Consider the following 24832-nt stretch of genomic DNA (forward strand, 5'->3'; position numbering starts at 1 on the left):
TATAAAGTCAGGCATATTTTTGTTGCCCTTTGTCACTGGTTTTATAAGAATTATTTAGCTTCCTGAAAAAAGTAAAGGATATGAATATTGAAACTGTGACTCTTTTACAACTACAGTATTCAAGTAGAGATTCTGAGTGGCACTGAATTACACTTACTTAATTTAATTTATACCGAATATGGAAGTAGTGAGACTGAAAATATCAGAACAACAGCATGAGAGACAAATAGCAACTTGACCAACTGTGAATTGTTGGCAGATAGAGAGAACAATGACAATATAATGTCCTTTTGCTTTGCAAAGGTCTACAAATAGAATTTAAAGGGATGTAAAAACCGTAGTCTTCTACCACTCTACCTCTTCTTTATCTGATAATCAATCTAACATCTGTCCCCTGCAATGATATTAAAAATTCTTGGCATGGCAAGAATCTTGGCATTGGTATAATTTTATTTTTAAAACCATAAAAGTGTTTCTAAAAGCTTTTGTAAATGCACCTCCCAAGATGTGGTCATGTTTTTGTGACGAGGGTGCTGTAAAAACAATTAGATTTCCCTTTGCTGGATGATACTGTATTGAAAGTCCCATAATTGATATGTACATCAATCATTTACATGCCTGTTTATAACCACATAGCATAAAACAACCCCTCACCAATGAAAATCTACTGCTTTATGTAAGTTTATATAAATTATAAACTTCATATAAAAGATAAAATTGATAAATGTTAAGTATAGGAAGTTCATCCCCTGAACAAACCAGAATCATCTAATGGTAATGCATAGTTTTCAAGTTCTACTTCATATTTTACTAATATCATATTGGTGCTGCCAGCTTTATTTATATACCTGCTCACTCTGCTGGAAAAGAACTTGTTTAGCTTGGAGAAAACATGTCCTAGTAATATTATTTTCTTTGTTGGATAAAGAAGGGCAAAGCTCCTCAATTAACTGTTTGCTCCTTTTGTCAGTAACTTTGGCATTCCTATTTCTTGGCAGTTCATTATTTACAGTGACAGTGAATGCATGGTATAACCCAGGTTCTGGCTCAGTGCACCTGTTTAGTCTAACCTGCATTTCTGGCCTCGCGACCAGCAACACAATTTTCCTGCATTCTTCACTGGAGAGCAATGCCACTGCTTCTTCCCTGTTCTGGACATCTTGGCCATTTATCTAGGAAACAAATGAAAGTGGCACATTAGTTTCTATTTCCACAAAGCAACGCACAATAAAGGGCAGATATCAGCTCATTTGTGCTGAATGTATGGACAATGAAAATTGCGCAACGGGCTCATCTTCAGCCCCTCAGTGGTAAGTGCCTTCACTCAATTATGCGCTTACTGTAAGAGCTGTATTGATCGTTGAAGGATGGTGGACATCAGAGGAAGCAGTTATGTTCATAAATGTCCAACCTGCGCCCCGGTAACATACATCTAGCAACACAATTAACCAGCCCCTGACAGGTGACGTTCATCTTTCTCCGTTCAGAGTAATGGAAGTGTCACTCTGAGATAACAGTGCTGGTGGAAGAAGACTGGTAATGCTACAGCTGAAATCAGTCACACTGAATGCTGGTAGAGAGCCAATTAGAGAGCTACAGTATTATCTCTTACCAGGCAATACTTTCAGGACACTGCTTGTTGCTGCTTCATTTAATCATTTCATATTTGTGCGGACAGCTTAGTAGCCGATACCACACAAAACATATGTATCCCCCTTACAAAGGGATAATCAAAATAAAAGCGGTTCTTCAATGAAACTTGTCTTTTCTTTCTACTTTTCTCCTATTCTGTAACCTCATTAAAACAATAAAATCCATGACTACATGGTAACAAACACCATTTTCATTGTCCAAAAACCATTTATGAGGGAATCAAATAGAAATCTTATTTCCCATATGAATTCAGTTTTGTCCAATTCACAGCAAAAGATGTGGATTATTCTCATTGTGGCAACAAAACCTCCAAAATTCAGTCTATTTCAAAAAGAATGAAAACAAAACTGGGTGCTAGAAATATCGCAATTTTTTTTAGAAAAAAAAAATCTTCTATTGGTTCCATTTCAAAGTAGTAGGAACTTGTAATTGAAAATCAAAGACAAAGTTGAATTTTCTACATATGTTTGGCCTGAAAGCCCTGGTTCAAAAACACAGTTTTAATCCAGATTAAAGAAATTCCCGTCACCTGACTGGCAGTGAGTGAAATGCCTGAGACCCTTCAAAGCTTACATGATGGCATAACTCTGTAACACAGAGCTGTCATAACCTGAAAAGCAGAGGTTCAGCTGCCGAGAGGTTCAGGAACAGATTTCCAGCCTGTACAAAACATTCCCAGACACAGTGGCTGCTCCAGTAACTCCTGTCAGCTGAGTAACTGCTCACCATGGAGCCCAGAGGAGGTGGCCGGGCTGTCCCCACACTACCTGAAGGTGGCCACCCTGTCCCAACTGCACTATCATGGGGATAGAGCAGGACTTCAGCCTCCCCCGTGGACTGTGAGGTTCACAGCTAAAAATAGCAGGAGTTTAGGCAACTATTACTAGGACTGCCCTTCTAAAACTTGTGCTTGACTTTGTAACATTTCATATAAAGTACCCAGGCAGTTTCCAGATGCTTAGACTGTGAAGGTTGCTGATTTCTGAGAATGAGAAGGGGGCAGTTAAAGCCTCAAAAAACAAGAGGAAACCTGCTGTCATTTTGTGAGGAATACACATAACTGGGCATTCCCCCTGTAGCCTTAATCAATGCCACCTGCCACCCACAGAAAACGCCCCTGTGCTCAAGGATCTGTATCTCACCCAGCCTCAGTATAATCCCCCCATAATGGCACCGTCACCTTCTATTTCTCTGAGCTATCTCATCAATAAAAGGAGATAGAGGGTCAATGTGTTTTCAGATATGAAAGTAAACCCCACATAACTCTCCGGGTATTAACTTTAATGATCAAATTCATAGCTATATATCAGCACTGACATTAAAGTAATGCTCCAGTCCACAAGAGGATGGCAGAATTATCTATGTTTTCTCTCAGCCCTGGAGTCTTTACTCAAAATTGAAATGAATTGAATTTCATTGGGAACTGGAGAACATTTGCCTGAACTGCTGTTGGCTGTCCACCCAGAAATTTCACAAAACAAGGAAAGGAGTGGAAAACAGACTGACTCTTTCTTTCCTTATTTTGACACACACAGAGTAGGAATGGAAAGTTGTTTCTACTTAGTTGAATAAAAAAGGGGTGTGTTTCTGACTTTTGAGTTAAAAATACTGTTAATTCTTCAGTAGGTGTTTCACATAAAGATGTGTAAGGCAGTGCCCTAACTTTTCCTATCCTACATGCATCCCATGTAATGGTCCTTTAACCCCAAGTCCTGCCAAGGATGTCACTGTCCTCACACCATGGTAGTTGTGCTTTCTGGTGGAGAACACAGAGAAAAAACCAGCAGCCCCCAAGTGAGCCCTGGCATTAAAATCTAATTTATTATTTGCTCTCTAGAAAATGGACGGCTTTGGTAAGACAGCTCACAGACACTGTTGTGTAGCTAGACTCCCAAAGCTGATTTAAGCTATACCAGGATAAGAGATACATGTTTCACCAAAGATAGTTCCTGCAGAAATTAAAAGACTGGAAGGAAGGAGCAGATTGATCTTGTGAAAACCTGAAAGCTCATCTGCTTAAAGAAGGGCAATTATGAAATGTGTTACAGAAAACCAACCTGTCATCACAATGAGTTTCTTCTGGGGCTTCAGTGAAAAAAGGCAAAAATACAAGGCAAATCAACTTGGAACCAGAATTAAAATGGTACAACACAGCAAAAAATTTCCAGTCAAGTGATTTTTGGTATCTGATTCATGTTTTTGCACTAGGGTGAAAAATGCACTACCCACTGCTATTTTCAACTGAAAATGGAAACGCAATGTGATCCTCTCTGTTTCCCTCTCTGTACAGGTACACCGCCCTGTGCAGCAGCCAGTCACCCACCTATTCTGTAACACACAAACCTATCTTTAGGGTAGTTCTTTAAGCAAGTGGATCAACAGAAACAAAGAGAGGAAAAAAAAAAAAAAAAAGCCAAGGTAGTGGATTAGAAAAGAATTCAGAAAAGAATGTATTATTGGGGGAGAAAAGAAAATATCAACAAAAATCTAATGAATCCCCTCCTTAAGTATGTACAAGATCATCCTTCTCTAAACAACACGTTTTTTTGTGTGAAAACTCTTATTATCTATGCTTAGTATAAATGAGTTTTACCCCAATTTATGCAATTGGTGAATGATAAGCACATCTCTGACACTTCTATTTATGTCTGCAGGATCCTGTTTAGAATTTGACACTGAGATGAACATAGTGGAAATGAGATTTTCTAATAAATATGGAAAAAAAAAAAGACACGGGACATAAGTGCATGAGCCAGAACGAGTTTGTCAGTCTCATTTTTCAGTACACGCACTCTAGCTCCCAGCTATTGTGTTAAAAAACAGACAGACATGGATTTTCTCATCGATCACAGTAACAAAGAGAACTATCTTCCCTCATTAACAGTCCACAGAGAAGATGGCACTGCATATTTGTCTGAAGAAAGAGTTTAAGGAAGAGTCTATTGTCACATACTTGCAAAATGCGGTCTCCTTCCCGGATCCGTCCATCCCTGGCAGCAATGCTGTTTGGATCAACCTGCACAGGACAATAACCAGTAAATGAACATGAAAAGATTTTATTGGAAATTATAACAGCTGCACAATTGCAAGAGTTCGAAAAAGTACCATTTTTACACACTACAGAGGCAATCTGAAGCTCCCTTTAGAGTCACAGAGACAACACAGTTCTTCAAACGATCATATGAGCTTGTTTCAGATAAATGCCTCAAGACTGAAAGGGTTGGGAGCATATGATTTTCAAATTAATACTTTCCTATGCCACTGTTAGTCGTTAACCTTCAGCTGTCAGAGCATTAAAAATTAATGACAGACACCCTTTTCTCTGGAAGTTCACTATGGGCTGAGAGATCTCTGCAGCAGTTGATCCCTCTATACAAATGGGCCTGTCTTTGAGCACAATTCTTTTTCTTCCATAGAAACATTTACTATTAAATTATTATCTTAGTAATCAATCTGTTAGCAAGGAATCATCAAACAAACCCAAAGGATCCATATCATATAGATCACTCACAGGTCCTGTAAATCATTCCTAGCCCATACCAGTTAATTTTAAGTTAGTTTAACCTAAACAGATATTTAGGGCTCCAGTGATAGTTTATCAAAGACAGGACAGCTCATCCCTGAGCAATGACCTACTGTTTGTTGCTGGACAATTCAATCTATCACCTTTCACTTGATGGTTATCTTAAATAATTTATTTTGCCTCATCATGGCATAAGTTCTTTTTCAAACCCCTAATTTGAGTTGAGCATTTAATTCACAGGCTACATCCTCTGCATCTGTTAGATATTATTTTCTTTTTGTGCATTGTCATAAAAAAGCACCAATGAATTGGAGGTCCTTAATCACGTACAAAAGATAATATCAATACATCCACTTTCAAAGGTCTGAGAAAATTTTATCATGTAGGATAAACAGAACATTTCAGATATAATCCTGGAATGTATTAAGAGATTCCTGAACTTTCTTTTTCCTCACAAGATCAAACAGACTTTAACAGCACAGCTTATACAACTGGTGGAAGATATATTCTTAGGTAACTTATATTAATTCCTTGTTCTTGTTCCAAGGCTGTGCTTTTTAGCCTTTTTAACATTGCTACCAGCCTCTTTATGTGCAATCTTGCCTTCATCCCATTCAGATACATAGGAGAATTCTGTCTTTTCTGATCCTCTCCATCCATGAGCTTCACTAAGAATTTAGAATCAGAATGTCTCAAGTTGGAATGGACCCACAAGGATCCCATTAAGTCCAACAACCTGCTCCTCACAGGACTACCTAAAACAAAACCATATGACTATAAGCTTTGTCTAGTTGCTCCTTTAATTCTGACAGGCTTGGTGCTGTGACCACACCCCTGGACAGCATTATTCCAGGAACAAACCCTCCTTTTAGTGAAGAACCTTCCTCTAATGTCAAAATTTGGTTCAACGTGTCAAAAGAGTGACCAATTGGGATCACAGGTCATGCAGAACAATCAGCAGTGACCTTGGACTCAGAAGAATTCTGTTTTACCCAGGAAAAAAACCCTCTGAATGACTGCTCCAGTCATTCACTCTCACTCAAAAGGAGATGGTGTTCTTGGAAGTCTCGTGGACTGACCTTGTGAAACAACTAACAATCCGTACTGGGTGCCATGTTTTCTGGGTGGAGCCAGTGAAAACCTGGCTTTCTGGTGGGAGGATTCATCCCACCTCAGTATTTGGAATTCTGTATTTTGGTTTTCCAACATATTAATCTCACAAGCTACTCACTCCATCCATCTGTGGTATGTCTGTGTGTACCACAACTGTAATGAACACAAAAATAATACAATAACAATTGACCACTGTTAGGATTACTGAGGCTGTGGCAGAGGGAGAATGTAAGCAGGGTCATGGAGAAGAAGGCACTTTTCTCCTCAAAAGCTCTGCTTGACCTCCATCATAAGGGCACATTTCTTTCAAAATTCAGACCACTCTCAGACTGCTTTATGCCTTACTAACTACAATGATGTAGTCAAAAGCACTTATACTAAAGAAGTCCACTAGTAATAATTACTCTGCTTGGGGAACATGATTTGAACTGATGATCTAAAAGAATTTAGAGTGGCATGAGCTGGTTGATGGCCAACACTTCTGCACTCCTGTTTAAGAGCACTTGCATGTTCATTCCCTGTTATGTGTTGCCCTCCATGAGCATCTCCCATGCTCCTCCCCAATATCATGTCCTTACCTCACTGACATAGATTCCCATGTCCTCCTCATCATCGGTCCTGTAACAGACAGTCAGCCCCAGCTTCTCCTGGCTGCCAATGCGGCACAGCTCCACCTCCTACAAGAAAATATACAGGGTTTTGTGGTGGCTCTTGCCAAGGGTGGAAAAAACTGCACAGCACAAAGGAGCACCAAGCTGCTGAGATAATCATGCTGTATGAATCTACTCATTCTGGTCAGTCTTGAGACAGAATGCTATGGACAGATCTTCTTTAAGGGGGAAATTATTCTGTGAATGAAAAAGGAAATCCCAGTACAATGCAGGTTCGAGCTATACAGAAACTGTTCGGTAAGACATGCCAAACTTTGAGAAATACAGCTGTGCATCAATTTTTCAGGTCTTTGACTTTTGGGTAATAGAAGCAGACTTAGAGTAGATTACATAGTCCTTCTAGTTGCATCAGACCAGCTGATTTATAGCATGTAGGACAGACTGGGTGCCATCAATCAATCCATCACACAAGCACCACTCCCTTCTGACAGCAATCCAAGCCATAAAGATTCCATTAATGGCATAATTCCTTCCCTGGCCAGTGTAGTGGTGCTTCATTGCAGAAGCTGGTAGATAACAGAAAGATGCTTCAAGGAATCTCCTGTGGAGCTAAACAGCCATGGCATCCTCCTCAATTGTGAGATGATGCAGAAAACATATTTTTAGTGCCAGATGTCCCAGCAGTGGCATCTCATGAAAAGTGAGAGTTTTTGGGCAGATGGTAGAGTGATAACTACTACATACACCCATCTGAGTTGAGCATCTTTAGGGTTTCATAGGGAAACCCTTCACAAAAATGCAAAGCTGCACTTGGTTTGAACATTGTGAAACCAATAATTGTAATAAAACAGGAGAACCCAATAACACAGAGTATTAGCTTGGTTGCAAGTGGGAAACTTTAGTTGGTATTTGTATGTAAAGAGAATCTTCAGGTCCCATTTGGACCCTGACAGCTTCTGCTTCTGTGGCTATGCAATAAAAGGAGAGAGACCAACCTTTGCATCAGTTCTCAGATACAGAGTTCTCTGTGACACAGAGCTTGTTCCCCCCCATTCCTAGAGATGTCATGCAGACTAATCCACAAAGAGGCACAAGGTACACAGCAGTGAGGACTCATTACTGAGTCCAGCAAGTTGTGGAGCCCAGGTATCAAAATACCCCAACACACATGGGTTAGCCAACAAGCCTTGTGATGCTTTCATTTCATCTGAACATCTTTCACAAAGTGCATTGCTATGGTTTGCTCCCCTGCTCCCTCACAAGAATTCAAATCTACACTGAATCACTACCTGCACAAACCCTATAAGCTTCTCTCTGGACTTTGGACATTTAGTGTCTTCAAGAAAACAAAGAAAACGTAGAAAAAAACTCATGAAACCTGTAGTATTCTTTAGTTTTTCATAGATATGGCATGAGTTCTATGTAGGGTGGTAAAGAGTGGAATTATTCACCCGTCCACATTACACATTGAGTTTGAAAGAAGAAACACAGAAGTATGTTTTATTAGGGAAGGGAATTACAGTGACCTGATTTTGGCATTGGGAGCAAAAGGATATGTATTGGAGGGAGGCCTATTCAAAACCCATAGAAATCGATGCCTCCAGAGGGAAAGACCACTTGACTAGAACTGTAATATTAGGGAGAAATTACAGTAACAAACCAGCTTCAATTACAGCAACAAGGTATACTTTTAAGGAATAAAGAAGTTTGTGGTTCCTTGGAGGCCTATAATGAAACCTAAACACACCATAAAGGACTGAAACTGGGACCTTTAAATCAAGGCAAACAGGGAGCTGTGCACAAGCTGAAATCCATTAACTTTCATTGTTCTGCTGGCACAACCTCCTGTAATCCCAAGCTGAGGCTGGACAGGGGCCCCAAGGACTGCTCTGAACACAATTTCCTTAGATGCCAATGACCTTGAAATTCTTGTGGATGATTTGACTTAAAATGCTACTGCAAAACTGTACCAAGGTTTTAGGTTGCAAACAAACTGAATTTTCTTAGTGTGAATTATCTTGCTGGCTCAATGAGGAGAAAAATTTAACCATTTAGGCCATGAAAGAGCAAAGGAAAATGAGGATGAGCCTACAGGCTTCATCCTGTGTGTCTAAGAGATTTACCAAAACCACCTCAGGGAACCAGCTGCTAACAAGTGTCAGTGATTAGCGTCCTCTGACTGGGCTGCAATAGTCCTAATGTGCAGACATAGTACTCGAGCTACCACAGCTTTCACTTCTCTGCCCAGTAACAGATCCAAGAGCTGAGCTTAGTACTTGGTGGTCTTGGACTAACTCTTTCCTTAATGACTATATGGGATGTAGTCTGATGACTGCACATGGCTGTGGCTGCTTAGAAGCTGTAGATACCTACAGCTGAGATCTTGGTACTTAGTATAAAAGCACCCAACAACCACTTCATGTTTTTCAGTCTAGATGCAGGTGCATACTCAAGCAATATCTCATTCAGCATGAGGGAGGAAGGTGGGTAAAGTCTGTTGCTTTGCACTGGAAGTCATTCCAGATAAGTGCCTTTTGCCCATGGCACATCTGCACTACTAACCTCATGGTGTCTCTTTTTTTACAGGAAACACAATACATCCTGGTCACAAGCAAACAAACCAGAATTGAAAAATATTTTTGGAAAATTTAAAAACACTTTGCATAAAATAGTAAATCATATCTCAGAGAAAAAGCCCACAAGTCTGATCTCTATGCCTGTGTAACAAGCACATTTGAAATAACTTCAACAGAAGAGCAGCAAATGAAACACTAGAGAACCTGGACTATCACAGTCAAATACATTTGACACAGTATTTTGCAACAGATGTTTTATAGTGTTGTGGAGTTTTTCTCCTCACAACTGGTCTTTAACAGAAGAAACAGTAAGTTTGGCAGCAGTAATGAATTTGTAAGGACATAATTTCCTTCTCTGAAATCTTTCCTGATATATGCACATGTGCATGCACACACTCACACAGTTCCTTTCTCTTTGGCTTTTGTCTGTGTGCATGTAGGGACTGAACTGCCAGTCTTCACAACTCAGCATTTTCAAAATCTATGAGAAATAGTATTTGGACATGAATAGTGCTGACAGACAGATGGTGGGATGAGAGGGACTGAAGCTCAGGAAGAACTCAGGAGATGATAGCCTTTCCCTCTTTGGGGCACACTGGGGGCAGCCACCTTTCAAGACGAAGAGTACTTTGTTGCCAAGTGCCAGAAATCATTGCCAAATTGCTAAATCTTTGACTTGCTGCTTTTTTTCTGTGTGTGGCCAGAACAAAAATTCAGTGTATTTCCACAGTAAAGACAATACTTTAAAGTGTTTTTCCATAAATTATTTGGTTAGAAGACAGACAGGGAAATTAGAATACGGACAATCCTTTCTTGAAAGACTGGGACACAAATTTACGAAGTAGCCAATTTCTGAAGATATAGAAAAGACAGAAAGGAGATGCAGATCATGTTGGATTTAAATTTCCGTACCTTATCAAATTCATAGTACTTAAAAAAAATAGGAATATCTTGCCTCACAAGACAGATTTTTTTAGCAGAATTCCAGATGTTTTCTGCTTTTATGTCCCTATTCCCTGTTCAATTGTAACTGCTTTGGTGTAGTTACCTCATACAACTTTTTGTGACTTGTTTTCCTTATCTATAAGCAGAAAATAATGCAAATGCTACCAGAGTAGCAGCACATTAAAGAATAAATGATTGCAGAACATTTGAAAAGCACTGTAAGAATACGATAAATACTCTACATCCTACCAAAAAATCCCCATCTTTTACATCAATTACAGCAATTTTTGAACCCACTTAAAAAGCCAAAACAGACTATCAAAACTATCAGAGCTACTGAGCTTTCTTCACCCATACAGTATGCCAGAGTAATGGGTCCACTAGAAGAGGTAGTATCAAATCCAAGCACTGCAGTATTTTTCCTAAATGGACATTGTGTGACCAGCTAACATTAACTTCTCATTACAATGAGAATATTATCTTGCCACTGAGACATAGTAAAAAAACCCCAAACCAAAAACAAACCAAAACAAACCCCAAACAACAACAAAAAAATCAATTTTAATTAGTGCTACTTCCCAGTGTAAAAAAACCTGTTATTCATAGTTCAAAGTTTATATTTTTGTGACATGGAAAGGCAGAAGATCCTAAATGTTTTCTGTTTGTGATATAGTCAACTATTTAATTTCTAAGCATTAACTAGAATCTACTCATCCCATTTAGTCCCATTATCTTTAGAGGAAAAGATCAGTATAGTCTAGCCTGTCAAACCAAAACACTGTGCTTTCTTCCCTCTCCAGTTCAAACAACACTCCTAAATAGAGGGGAAGAAAAAAAGACAGAAACGAGAATGGAAGCTTTGCTCTTTACAAGTATGAAAACAACAGGTTTTAAATTAAGACCCAACACAACAGGACACACATAGGTTTTAGAAAAGCAAATCACCACAGCATACTGGAGAAGGATTCCTATCCCATCACCAGGAAGAAAAAATGCTGCCAGTCTGAAAAAACTCTTTGTGTGAAACAAACAATGCAGTTCAGAGTTGCTTTATCTTAACCCTAAAATGTTTGAAATATGGCTGACAAGTTCCACCTAGAATATGTAATAAAATGGTGTTTTAAGGCAAAGAATTCCAAGAGATGCAGTCTATGGACACGTCTGTGGGTTCAGCAAATTTTCTGTATCAGTGAAGGATTACTAGTACGTTTTGGACCAAACCTAGATTGTAATTCTTACTAGTTGATATTATTGCAATATCAAGGGGAAAAAACATAACAAAACAAAACAGAAAATAAAATGTCATCTTTGTAGTCACCCAGAACAATGCACTCACCACCAATAAGTGAGTTACTGCCCACAGCTAACTAAGTGTTCATGTGCAGATTCTGAAAAAAAACGAGTTATGAAACACCTTTATGTTTTACCCCTTTACAGTCCACTACCAGGCATAGCTCCAAACTCTTTACACAATTTATCTCATAGTGAGACGACCCAAGAGTTTGGAAATGCTAGAATACACAAAGGTTTAGCTGACAAGTTTTTTGATTATGTCCTTGTTTACCTGTAAAGCAGGGTCTTATGTCAGGCAAATTATTCTGTGTCATAGCCCTTGGAAGAAATCAAGGCTTATTGAATGGAACAAGGGGCCCAATATCTGATGGTCCAAACTGGAGAAGCGTAATATTTAGCATACACTTGAAGAAAAAACCCCATCAAAATAATAAAGCAAAATAAGAAAAGAATAGTTACTTTTGCCTTTGTTTTTCCTTTTTTACCTGTGGTAATTGCTGAGAAGCTGCTTTTACTGTTCATCTTGCTAATGGTATAATTGACAGAATGAGTAATTGAATGAATGAAGCACAAAAGGCCAAGATCAGAGTACTTACTGAATAGCTCAATGAGGAATTAACTGAGAAAGTACATTAAAGTCTGATGCATTTTAATAAATTAGTTACACTGAAAAAACCCCCTCATCTCTCTGAGCTAGTGTCAGTCTTCTGAGGCATCAAACAGAAGTGCTAAGGGACGATACAGACTACACACAGCTTAAAATTTAGATTAATTCTGCAATGTCATCTTGATTCTGCATCTTTATGGGTGTGGTCAACCTCCAGTTTATATGCATAGCTGAATTTTGGCTGCTTTTCACACTTTCTGTCAGGGTTACTATATGATGGTTCTGTAAGTAAGATCATTTTTTCAGCTTCTTGTTAGTTTCTGTAAACTATGGAAACTAAGCAAAGATCAGTCTCAGTCTTATAAAAGTGTTTAGTAATTCCAAATCTGCAGTTCTTGTCTCATCACTTATCTTGCATCTCAGTGATGCAAGCACTGGGATCATTATCAGACAGGGCTTCAAACAGCCAAGCACCTAGCAGTGTCTTGCTAATAGCATTCACTTTCTTGGTCTTTTCCTCTATGTGACCTGAAGGATTTCCCTTTTCTAGGCTGCTAAATCACCAGTCATTTACATTGCTACTTTGAATAATGGTTAATCTCCTAATGCCACACACTCATCATCACTGGCAAGTAATTCTGCTCATGAAATAAAAATAGTACAAACAAAACCTTAACTCTTCATACAGGAACAGTTCAATCTAGTGAAGCCCTAGGAGGTCTAACAGTGGAGCTACTAAATAATAAAAAAAATCATCTCAAATTCAGAAGAGATGTTAATGGTATTACATGCTACATAAAATCATATGTTGCAAATGAGGGTGAGTGTAAAACAGAGAGGTTTCTGACAAAACAAACATCAGCAGCAGAATAAATGCTATTCTTTAGACTTAATTTTATAGCACAGTTTATTTCACCTCGAATTTGTACTGTGCAGGAGTTGTGAGTGTCATGCACAAATGATCAGGATATGTACAATGGGTAAGATAAACATTTTGAACAGACACTTAGTGTTTTAAACAGGTATCATGCTTCTCATTACCCAAATCATGCTTCCAACACTGAGCAGTTTTTTTGGAGGTTATGTCTTTAATGGTGAACAGAAGTAATTTGAAGAAATTCAGAAGAAAGAAATGTAAATCCTAGCATTGGTAAAAGTCATCAAAACAATAATTTCAACTATTTTTTTTTCCTATGGACTACCTCTCTCTATTTGGATGAAGAGAGTCTGTGATGCCTCTGCTGTATATTTAACAAAGTAATTTGCTTTCAGAGTTGGGGTGAGCCTTAAATATTTAATTCTTTACTTGCATGTACATATGTCTATGTGTGCAAACTTATGTATATGACGATACAGGCACATGCAGAGCTTATGTGTGTAAGTGCATTCCAGGCAGGTCAGTTACACTGCAGAGAATCTTTCCTAGAAATCAGGTAACAGTTAATTTAAGAGCATGATTACAATTCCTGAAAGGGTATATGCTTATAATGAGAAAGTGAAAATGTCAGATCACCCCACAATTCACAGAATCTGAGTAATGACATTTACAGCCACCTCTGGACTTCAGTAACTTTTAATGACAAACCATATAGACTACCTATTTATTCACAACTGCAAAAAAGAAATGGCAAAAGGAAACAAGAATTTTCAGTTTCTAGAAAAGTTTTTTTGTCATTAAGACAGATCAGTCCAACATAAACCCCTTCTCTCACTTTACCTCCATGACAGCTGAGTGTTTAGGGTGAGCTACTGTAAAGAAACAGCTCGCAGGAGAGCCTGTATAGAGGAAATGCCTATCACTGCAGCTTTCTTAAGTGTGCCAATAAAAAAAGATCAAAACCACCTGGGATTCTGGGGCTTCCAGACAGAAGGCAAGTAATACTGCAGGCAAACAAAGGCATCCTAGACCTCAGAACTATCCCAACACCATCAAGAGTTATGCTCTCCTGTCAAAGGGATTTTCCAGGAAATACATTAATGTCTTTGTAACACAGGCTAATTGTAGGCTATGTTCCAGAAGTATTCAGTGTGAAACAGAGCGCAATGTAACAGCCCTCCCCTTCACAGGTCACTGAAGGGTCCTATTGCATTCTTTTCACAATGAATAAACTTATATTTAAAAGCTTGCAGGGGATTTAAGTTACAAACACTTGCCATTTTCACCAGAAAAACAATGCTTCTATCAGTAAAGCAAAGCTCTTAAGTCCTCTTGTATCTCCACCATGGAAAGTTACAAGCACTGCAGGATTTTAGCACATTATAGATCAGAGCACATTATAGATCAGTTTTAGAACTCATTCTGTAAACACTTATAAAAATTTGGTAGTGATTCTCAAGTTGTGAAAATAACCTAATGAAATAAATTATTTTTTCTTCTCTCTAACAGTCCCAGTATGTTCTGTTATTCAGATTTCATACAGACTGGCACATCTACAATGTACTTGAGGGCTATTTGGATGGAAATAGAAAAGCTATGGAGCAAGACAGAGCCAGCCTAGATGTAAACAAGTCGGAACTGCTGGCAGCTGTGCTGTTAAAAATAAAATTGCATTCCCCAGTGTCTTCTCCCTTATCAATTTTGACAGAAAACTGTCCTGACTTCTCATAAACAGCGTCGAAAAGGACAAATCACACTGGGTGTCAGATTTGCCAGAATGGATTTGGTTGGTAGCTTACCACAAAGAAACAGAGGGTTATCTCCATTCCATATGGTGGGGAAAAACAATGCTTAGTCCAAGGGGTGGGGGCTTTACCTTATAGGCTGAAGTCTCATATAATCCTCATTTTTTAAAGTCTGGTTTAGATTTAAAAATCTCTGACACAAGATTTGTTTACATCAAAGCAGAAAGTAGAAATATTAGCAAGCATTTTTCAAATGCATAATCCAAATCAAAACACAATGTAGTATGAGAAGTACTTCAAATCACTTTCCTACTGATTCCTGCTTTATAGCTACCCTTAGAGCCCCATGCTGTTTCGTATCCAGACAAAGAATGCTCTGGGATGGCAGGATGCTGTAGACAATGATACTAGTGTTAGAAAACAAAACAAAAGGAAAAAAAAAAAAAAGAAAAAACTGGCAGAAAACCCCAGAATTAATATGCTGACATATAGGCACCTATTAATTAAATATCATCGTGCAACTGGGGGAGCAGAATTTGGCCCTGTAGCTGCTGAATCCTTCGATAATAAAGAAGCTCCAATGAATGTGAGAATTCACTCTCACCCTGCAGCTCTGGAATAAAATTTTTGGTGTGCACTACACTTCCATGTGAAAAATTAAACAACGGAGAAACTTAAGGCATGGTAGGCCTACCAGTGAGTATTCGGCAGTCTGATGTGTGATCATCAGTGGCAGCCTGCTGGCCATGAGTGGGAGGAGGAAGACACCCTGGTGTCAGCTGAGACTCCCTTTGGGTGAGGACAGGGGGCAGACAGCAGTCACAGAACAGATGGAGCAACTGGCTGGGCTGGGCAAATGATGGAGCTGGCCTACTCATTGGTTTGAGCTCCCTGAGGATGGGGAGAACAAACTCATCAAACTTAACCAGTCCAGCATTTTTTTCCTTTTGAGGCTTTCCAGTATTTGCTTCCGCATCTGTTTTCCAATGGAAATGGTTCTCACACAGAATGTTATAATGGACTTTCTCTTGGTTATCAGGTAGGATACAATACTTCATGTCCTGCTAGAAGTCCATTAACTAATTAACATCTCCAAAAAAGGGAAAGCTGGGAGAACTGCATTTGGTTTGCCTTTTGAAGAGAATACACCTTCTCAATAAGGAGATATTATTGCTTCATTTAGGTATCAAGAGCCTAGAGAAGTTAGAACTAGACTCTTTTTTGAAGTGCATTGTGACAGCCACATGAGACAACAGATACCAGTTGCTACTCAGGAAATTCCAGTTAGATATTTAGGGAAATGATTCTTACTATGAGGGTAGTCAAAGACTGTAAGAGTTGTCCTGAGAAGTTGTAGACCATATACTGCAAAACATAACCTACTGCAACTATATCAGCTGTATAATGAGCATCCATTTCTTTGCTCCTCTACAACAGGCTCACTGCAATTTTTGGACTTGCCTCAAATAGGGGTAACTGAAAGCCACTTAGAAAATATAGTGAAGGGAATGAAACAATATTAGCACATGACATCAGTGCTAAAATCTTTACAGTGACTTCTACATTTCTGTTTATCATTCATTATGTTGGAGATTAAAGTGTGGAAGGGATCCAGGACCTGCAAAAGCTCTATGTACTTGGAAACCAGTCTCCATACTTGACACTTTCAGATATATACTTCTCTGTCCATGAATATCCTCTTTGATACTGGGGTTTTCCAGGCCCTATTGGTATAAAAACATTTAAATCTGACACGCTTTATTGAGTATAAGAAAACCTGTTGAAAGTAAGAATTCTGATAAGGCCAGGAACTTCAGGTCCCCAGATAATAGCTATTTCCCTTCAAAAAACCACATATACCTCAGCTGTTTCTGGTTCCCCATTTCCTTAAGTTTAATAAATAATCTCTCCATAGCTTATAGTTCTTTCTAAACTGTAGCAAGCACCTTCTTCTAGACAACATGCCTTACAAAAAAGTAAGGTACACAAAGTCCAGAGATTTAAGGAGCAGAGATTGAAGTCATAGCTGCAGTTCAGATTAGCTGAAAATCACTTAGAATAATTAGCTTTCACAATGCAATAAATGAAATAATAAATTAAAACAATACAATACAATAAATTTCACCTACTGCCGGTAAAATAATATTTTATATTTGCTGTATTTCAAAATGTTACTGCTGAGTACTTGGCTCTACAAACATCATTGTTACTGCTGCCTGCCTGCTTTGGGCCTGAAATGTGTCAGAAGATTTATCTGCCTCATCAGCACTTTCTAAACATCCAGGCAGCCAATCGAAATAGGGAGGCATAACAGATGTGCCAACATCTGCTGCAGCAAGCATTTATCTGGACAGAGGAACATATAGATTCAAACTCTTACCCAGTTACAATTCCATATGTTTGGACAGCCTAGATCTACAATTGTGTGAAGGTTATTTTGGGATATTAATTGAAATCAAGTTGAAAATGTAGATTTTCAATTATATTTGTGAGAAATATTCCTTCTTGTAATTCACTTTATGCCTTTCAGACACAGTAAAGGCAGAACACTATGAAAAAGCTAATTTTAAAGTTGAGCTTAGAAATTCTTGGAAAACACTATTAAAATTCCACCTCATCCATGCTCTTGTTTACCTTGAGGTACACACACATTAAAATATGTATAGTTAAAATATGTAAATTTTAACCACATATATGTGCCTATAAATCAAGCACATGAAGCAATACAAAATTACTTCCAAAACACATTTTGATTTTCCTGGCACCAAAATGAGGTCTGTGGGCACCATATCCATGCTGAGTTTCAGCTGTTCAAACTTCTGTTGCACACAGAATGCCCTCTACCCCCAAACACATACTTGTGCAGATTGATAAAATCATGAGATGAAATACAAAGCAAACTCATCTTTTGCTTTTTGATGCACAATACAGTTTCACCTGTATTCCTGCTCACCAAACCATGCCCTCTAGGAATGACTATCACATTCTCTTTGAAGAGATCCCTCATTAAATAAAAAAGCAAACTCCCAGAGAAAAGGCTTCTCCTGTTTTTTTTTTTTTGATTCTCCTCTGAAGGCCCAGCATGCATAATACTGAAACCTTGTTTTAAGTTCAGTTTATTGTAAAAGGTTCCCTCTTGCTAGGGGGATTCAGCCCATGCTTTCTGTGCTCTAGGATTTCCTAGGATACTAATGTTTAAAATAGCAACATTATAATAAACTGGTTAACATGACTTACGCTGCTTTTAAAAGAATATATAAATAAATTATTCCCTCCCATCTTTTGTCTGTACAGCTAGATTTCACATTTCCAAGACAGGCTACATGAACATTCAAGTAGAAAGCATATGAAAAATAGCATTAATAAAACCCCTAGAAACATTTTTACTGTAAAGCATATATGGAAGTATGTGGGATAATAATGTAAGAACTGTCTAAACAAAGAATTTCTCCAAAACAGATGATTTATATTCCACAGATTTCCATAAATATGAAAATATTGCCAGCACCTTTCTCTTCCTTCACTGACTGAAAAGCACATTTCATATATTATAATGTTGCCCAGCAATAAAGTGTTGCTGAACTAAAGTCACTTTTCTTCATTTTCCTGGAAAAACATAAGCTCTGACAACAAGTAAGAATTTTTATTAGCTTCCAGGTGAAGTAAGGAGTAACCCTGTGCTTGTTTTATGAATTCATGAAACAGAATCAATACCACTGACTTGATATATTTTTCTCCTGTTTTAAAACACAATAAATGGTAATAACCTTGATAAATTTGTTCATGTCAGTTTTGTGTCTTTTTCCCCCCATTCTCTCATGATCCTCTGCATTGTGGACACAATTCAAATCCCTAAATTGGGATATTCATTACTTGGGGGAGGTGAGATGACAGCAACTTCATTCCCTTTGAATGTCAGAATTTTGTGATAATATATAGCAATACACTCAACATCAACAAACAACTGTGGCAGAAATTACCCTGACATTGCCTTCTATCTAAATGACCCAATGACTAGTAAGGAAGAAGAGTGATTTAATGGCCAAAAAAGAGATGCATTACAATTAAAGGCTTCTGGCTTTTACTGCCAATTCTGCCACTGATTGGCTTGGCAAGTCTCTCAATACAACTGTCCTTAGTTCACCTGCTTGTGAATTTGTGTTGCAACACAGGACATCATGACAAGAAAATCAATAGAATAGTTTTGTTTAATTTATTTATACTTGAAAAGTGACTTCAATGCTTAAATGAAAAACTGAAAGAAAAGGACTGCTCCTTTTATCAATCCTTCACTCATTTACAGTGTACAATTGGCCACAGTTAGGGAGAAATTCCAAGTTTATTATTGTCAATAGGTAAATTACACTGATGTAAATTCATAAGTATTTTAAAAATAAAAATTCCACCGAAAATACATAATCTTACGCTGTTTTATGCCAAATGCATGCTCAGTCTTCTTTTAATTATTAACCAGTGTTATTTAAAGAAATACAGCAAAAATATTCCATTGCCACTTTCCCCTTTCAACTGTGACCTTTTCCATTTTTAGTCAATAGTTGCAGTCAGCTGGGTCACAGGCTGAGCATTTGCCACTCAGAACTCCTTTGAGTCAAAAGGAAGAAATCATAAGGAAAGGTTTTAGAAGCCCTGATCTTTGTAGTGCCTCCTCAGGCCCAACTGAAACAACTCTAATAACTACTTACTAATCCTGGAGAATTCCTCACAGGACAGCTTTAAAACACAGTCCATTTTTTCTCTTTATATTTCTATGATAGAACAGGTGGAATGGGGGAAAAAAGGCCAATCGCCCCAAGTCCCCACAAACCAGACTCTCCTAAGCAACCAAGACCACATACATACCTGTTCACTTCCTTCATGATAATTCTTACCACAAATACTAAGAATTGCCACCAAAAAACTAGAATAATGGTGTCAGTAAATGTCTCTATACCATGGGGCAACCATGATTCAGCCATAACTGCTAGCTTAGTGTCCCAAGTCTCTCTACTATGATAAAAGACTGAGAAAGTTGGGGTTGCTCAGCCTGGAAAAGAAAAGCTTCAGGAAAAACTTAGAGCAGCGTTCCAGCACCTAAGTGGGGGTACAAGAGAGCTGGAGAAGGACTTTATACATGGGCATATCATGATAGGTCAAAGGGTAAGGGCTTTAAAATGGAAGAGGGCACATTTAAGTAAGATATTAGGCACAAGTTCTTCACTATGAGGCTGGTGAGACACCCAGAGAAGCTGAGGAGACAGCGTTCAAGGCCATGCTGGATGGGGTTTTGAACAACCTGGTCAAGTGGGAGGTGTCCCTGTCAACGGCAGGGATTGGAACTAGATTATCTTTAAGATCTCTTCCAATCCAAATCATTTCATGATTCTGTGATGAAGTCACAAATTATATAAGCCCACTTTGAGCTGTCAGTTCAGTCTCTTCACCACAACAACAGCTCTATAAGGTAAGGTATGTGGTGAGAAGCATCTGCTTTTTCCGTTGAAAATCTACAACAGCAAGTTCGTTCCTATTTCTCCTACCATGCTAGTCAGGTCTGATGACAACAGAAAGAAACAACTTTGGCCACCGTTTCAGCTCTTCTAAACTACAGCACCCATATCTCCATAAGGATCCATATTTCTTGAAGCCTTCTCTTTTAAATTATGTCTGGTGGTTGCTGAATTCAGAAGCTGCATCTTATTTCCTAGTGGTGCATTTTGTGATTTATCTCCAATTTTAAGAAGTTCAGAGTAAAATATAAAGACTCTAATCACAGTAGAAAACACAGTTAAAAACGCAACCCTTACCAAGTAACAAAATGAAAGAGCCTGACAGCAGCAATCAGCAGCGTTGGCAGTGTGTGCACAGAAGCTGTTTCCATAAAAACTGTTTGTTCAGGTGCTAGCAATTGAGAAGGAGTTCCAGTTGTGTTGCTGCAAGCTCCTGTAATGCTCACACAGGGGTGTTTGCAGACTATCAGAGCTCTGGAGGGAGCTGTTACAGGCTATCAGCTCAGTAATCCTTATGTTAAAAAGGCCCTAAATATGTATTTACAAGATAGACAGACCTGTTTGTTTTATTGGTTAGGTAATCCATGTGTTGAAAAGGTCCTAAGTAGGAATTCACCAGGCAGGCAGGTCTCTCGTGGACTATTCAGAATGTCACTGAGACCACTCTTCAGTGGCCCATGAGAGCCTCAGCCCATAAATACTTATAGATGTTCAAGTAACTTTATTCAGATAAACAGGCTCACTCAGACTGCTAATCTGAAATTACTCCTTTATTTCTGAAGAAAAAAATTATAATAAAAATCAATCACTTCAAAAGTGTAATGTCATAGAACTGGTAAGCTTGAATTTGCCCCTGAAATATCTCCCTCATCACAACGGGATGAGTATTATTGGAAGAGGGAACCAGTGTGTTACTGCTGCATTTTATCTACTGCAATGCTCAGCTACAGGAGAAGAAACAAGGAGAGCAGAGTTAAGTTTTCCCCTATGCAATTTTTAAGTGTCTAGTGAAAAGATGTCTACACAAAAACTTACAGCCAATTCTGAAAGGTTTCTAGCTTATCTCTCTTCAAGGCCCATTTTTAGTTTGTGAAAACAGCTGACAACATCTGATCCAGAAATGCTCAGGTCAATAGGAAACCTTAGGAATTTCAACAGGTTTGGATCAGGCCAATAGTAAACTTGAAGAACTAACCTAAATTTACAGGTACCACACTTTTGAGACAATATTAATATAGGAAGAAATATAAAAGCTGGTCTTTAATTGGAGGCTTCCAGAGGAAAGTGAGGAAAAATGCCCACAATCACATAGGGCAAATACAGTTTTGCAAGTTTTGCAAATTAGCGTATTGCCAAGAATCCCAGTTAGAAGCACAGGTGATGAGATAATTCCTTCACTTGGCTCAACCTCCTCCAGGGCCCCCTTCTTCTAGCTGTTTATAGGAAAGTGTCTTGGGAGGGTAGCTCATCCTTGGTTCCCGGAAGAAGCAAGATTAGGATAGGGTCTTTGGAATTTGTTTTATCTTTCTCTCTGTCAGGGTAGGGAAAAATGCTGGAGTTAGCTAGGAGCTATATAACTACACAATAACAGTCTACAGAGATACAAATATATGAAGAATATATAAAAGCAAAAATCTTTTGGTATCAGATGGACAGTGATAATTTTTGTTCATGTTCTGTCAGTTTTGTCTTCCCAAATGCTTGAGCATTTTTTTCTTCCCTGTTGTTTCTGCTACAGCAGAGGAACTTGTGGAGCTATGCTGGAAATTAGATCAGCCAGCAACACTTCTAAAATTCTATTTAAAAAAATAAAAATTGGATTAGTTCCCACATCTGTTTCACAGTAAGTAATACTGGCATAATTGAGGGGCCAGAATACATCAGGGCAGGTCTCTCTGCAGAGGAACTGAGTGACCACAGCAGAGTACACCTAAGGCAATACTGTTGTAGAGACCATGACAGCATTGGAGCATAGTCTCTACTCCACCCCCTGCCACCCCACCCCAGTCCTGCTGCTTTTCCACAGGACTGGCAACAGGAGCTGGGAAGTCTCTTTTGACTCTGAGGCCCTTTTTTGGGATGGATATATATAACTCTGAGGACAATGCTCTCAGTTTTTCCAGACCTCTAGTTATGACAATGGAGCTTAATAATGTTTTAAAAGGACCTAAAATAGCAGATAATACAACCAGTGAGTAACCTATACCATATTACCATATGGGCTTAAACGTTGGGAGTGTCTTTCACGTTTAGAGTTCTACTAATTAAAGGCTGAAAGATGTTCTTTCTTCCTCCTAAAAATTTACCTATTTAGTAGAAAACATTCTTCTCAAAGGAGTCTAGACTTTCTTTCCCGTTTAAATTTCAGATGAAATGCTTTATTCAGTCACTCAGTGAATATGCCTTGGGCAACTGAATCACAGCTGACAGCAAATTAGTGACTATGATGTTGTGATTAGCAGAGAATACAGGCAACTGAGAACCTGCCCAAAAATTTATGGTTGTCACAATATTTATGCCTCCCATTATTAGGGATAAATAATGGCCACAAAGAGGACTTGATTCTACTAGTTAGACCTGTTAAAAATAGTCACTGATATTCTTATTAAATGGTGAAAATTATTTCTATTTTATGATTAAAAAAATTCTTTCTAGTAATGTAATGCTTACATTACTAATTAATTTAAATATTAACAGAAAAAAGAGTTTTACTACATTTTAGGAACAAGTATTGTGAACAAATACACTTGACAGAGAAATTTAATATTATATTACACAGGGGGAGTCAAAATAGAACTTAAGGTCTCACACCAAAACCCAACTGGGAAGAAATAATCATTTCACTTATCCCTAGCAATGATTTTTTTGAGGAGTTCAAATAAAAGTTTGCTTGTTCTGATGAGATTCACTAAGTAGACATTATTTGATTTTTCAGATTCCCCTGTCTGCTAAAAGAGCAATGGGCTGAACTTGCAGTTGAGTGTCTTAGATGCTGAAGACACGATAAAAGCATATTTGCCAAAGCTTTCGCCTTTCATTTAATTTCCAAATGCCATGGAGTTATATGAAAGCTTTAAAAAGGTTCCTTAAGGTACAGCAAACAGGAGAATAGGATGTTTTTAATCTTGTATTAAAGATTTTTAATTATTTATAATCATTCTTATTTAAAATACAGTAACTTGAACTTATGAAAAGACTCAGCACTGTTTAATAATAAAAAGAACCATCTGCTTCTTATGCCTGTCCCTATAAATATTTTGTTACTAGATGACAGTGGAAAACATGAAAAGCTAATGACTGACTGACAAGTAGACTATTTAGATATTGAAATGAAAATCTAATGAAGAGCAACATTACTAATCACATGTTATCATTTTGGGAAGTTTCACATAATGATTTTCCAGTGACTCAGAAACACATCCAGCTTTGTCACCAGACAGTGCAATATATTAGCAGCAAAAGGAGATTTGTGATACAGAGTACAGTCTCTTATAATTGCAATACTTACAATGCCAAATATCAAAGAGCAAGTAAAACTAAAAACTAGAATTATTTTCCAATTTGAAGCATGATCTTGCAAACACTCAAGCACATACCCAAATATCTAGAAGACTGATTTCTAAGGTATGAAATACAAGGACACTTGATTCTTAAAATTAGAGGCAGGAGGAGGAAAACAATTAAGCTTCCAGTAACCATTTGTAAATGTGGAAAGTCCTGATTTAAAGTGTTAAGTCTACTAAAGAGAAGCATTTGAGTTGCAGTCTCCACTGCACAAAGACAGAACATGTTTAACAAGCCTCCTAGACTTGTATGTAGTCATTCATTGCAGAGTTCTGCTTCCAAATTTCACATCTTTAGCCTAACCCCAGTATATCCTGCGACATCACACAGGTATAACACAGAACTGCCTTTTGTGATGATTTTTAAGAAGTAGCTGCACTTTTCTTTTTCTCAGAGGAGCCTGCAATCAGCTGTGTAAATGCCATATCTGTAAGAACAGAAAGAGAGGGTGAAGTGTGCCCATCATCCTACCTCATACTCGAAGTCCTCTGCTCTATCAGCATCAGCAGGCAGGCTGGAAAGATACTCATTACCTTCATAAAATTCATGCTCCACTGGGTGAAGAGAATGGCAGCTACGTGGAACAAAGCAGTACAAGAACAGTAGATGAGACAATATGGTTTTTTTTTTTAACTAAAAGGTGACAAGCCCACCTCACCCCCACCCCGCTCTCCAATGGCCACCTCCCCCCTGCTCCCATCCCCTGCCAACCAAGCCTCACTTCATAGTTTTCTCATCTCAGGAGTGCTACTCTGAATGGCGTGACACATGAAAGGAACAGTATCAAGAAGCAGCACAGGCTGTTTTCTTTGCAAAAG

The 24832-nt window shown here is 38.3% G+C and overlaps 1 protein-coding gene across 3 annotated transcripts in view; it reads right to left on the minus strand.

Annotated features, from left to right (window-relative positions):
• PDZRN4 (PDZ domain containing ring finger 4) overlaps positions 1-24832 on the minus strand; it is a gene marked incomplete at its 5' end in the record, with an annotated part of 231564 nt that overhangs the window by 10182 nt on the left and 196550 nt on the right. For all 3 annotated transcript variants that reach the window (XM_083858913.1, XM_083858914.1, XM_083858915.1), the window contains 4 exons: positions 1071-1172; positions 4607-4669; positions 6868-6966; positions 24486-24588. In XM_083858913.1, the coding sequence (XP_083715039.1) occupies positions 1071-1172; positions 4607-4669; positions 6868-6966; positions 24486-24588 (367 nt within the window). The remainder of the gene's footprint in view (positions 1-1070; positions 1173-4606; positions 4670-6867; positions 6967-24485; positions 24589-24832) is intronic.

The sequence above is a fragment of the Zosterops lateralis genome, assembly GCF_965231275.1.
Source record: "Zosterops lateralis genome assembly, chromosome: 4".
In the NCBI taxonomy this organism is placed as follows: Eukaryota; Metazoa; Chordata; class Aves; order Passeriformes; family Zosteropidae; genus Zosterops; species Zosterops lateralis.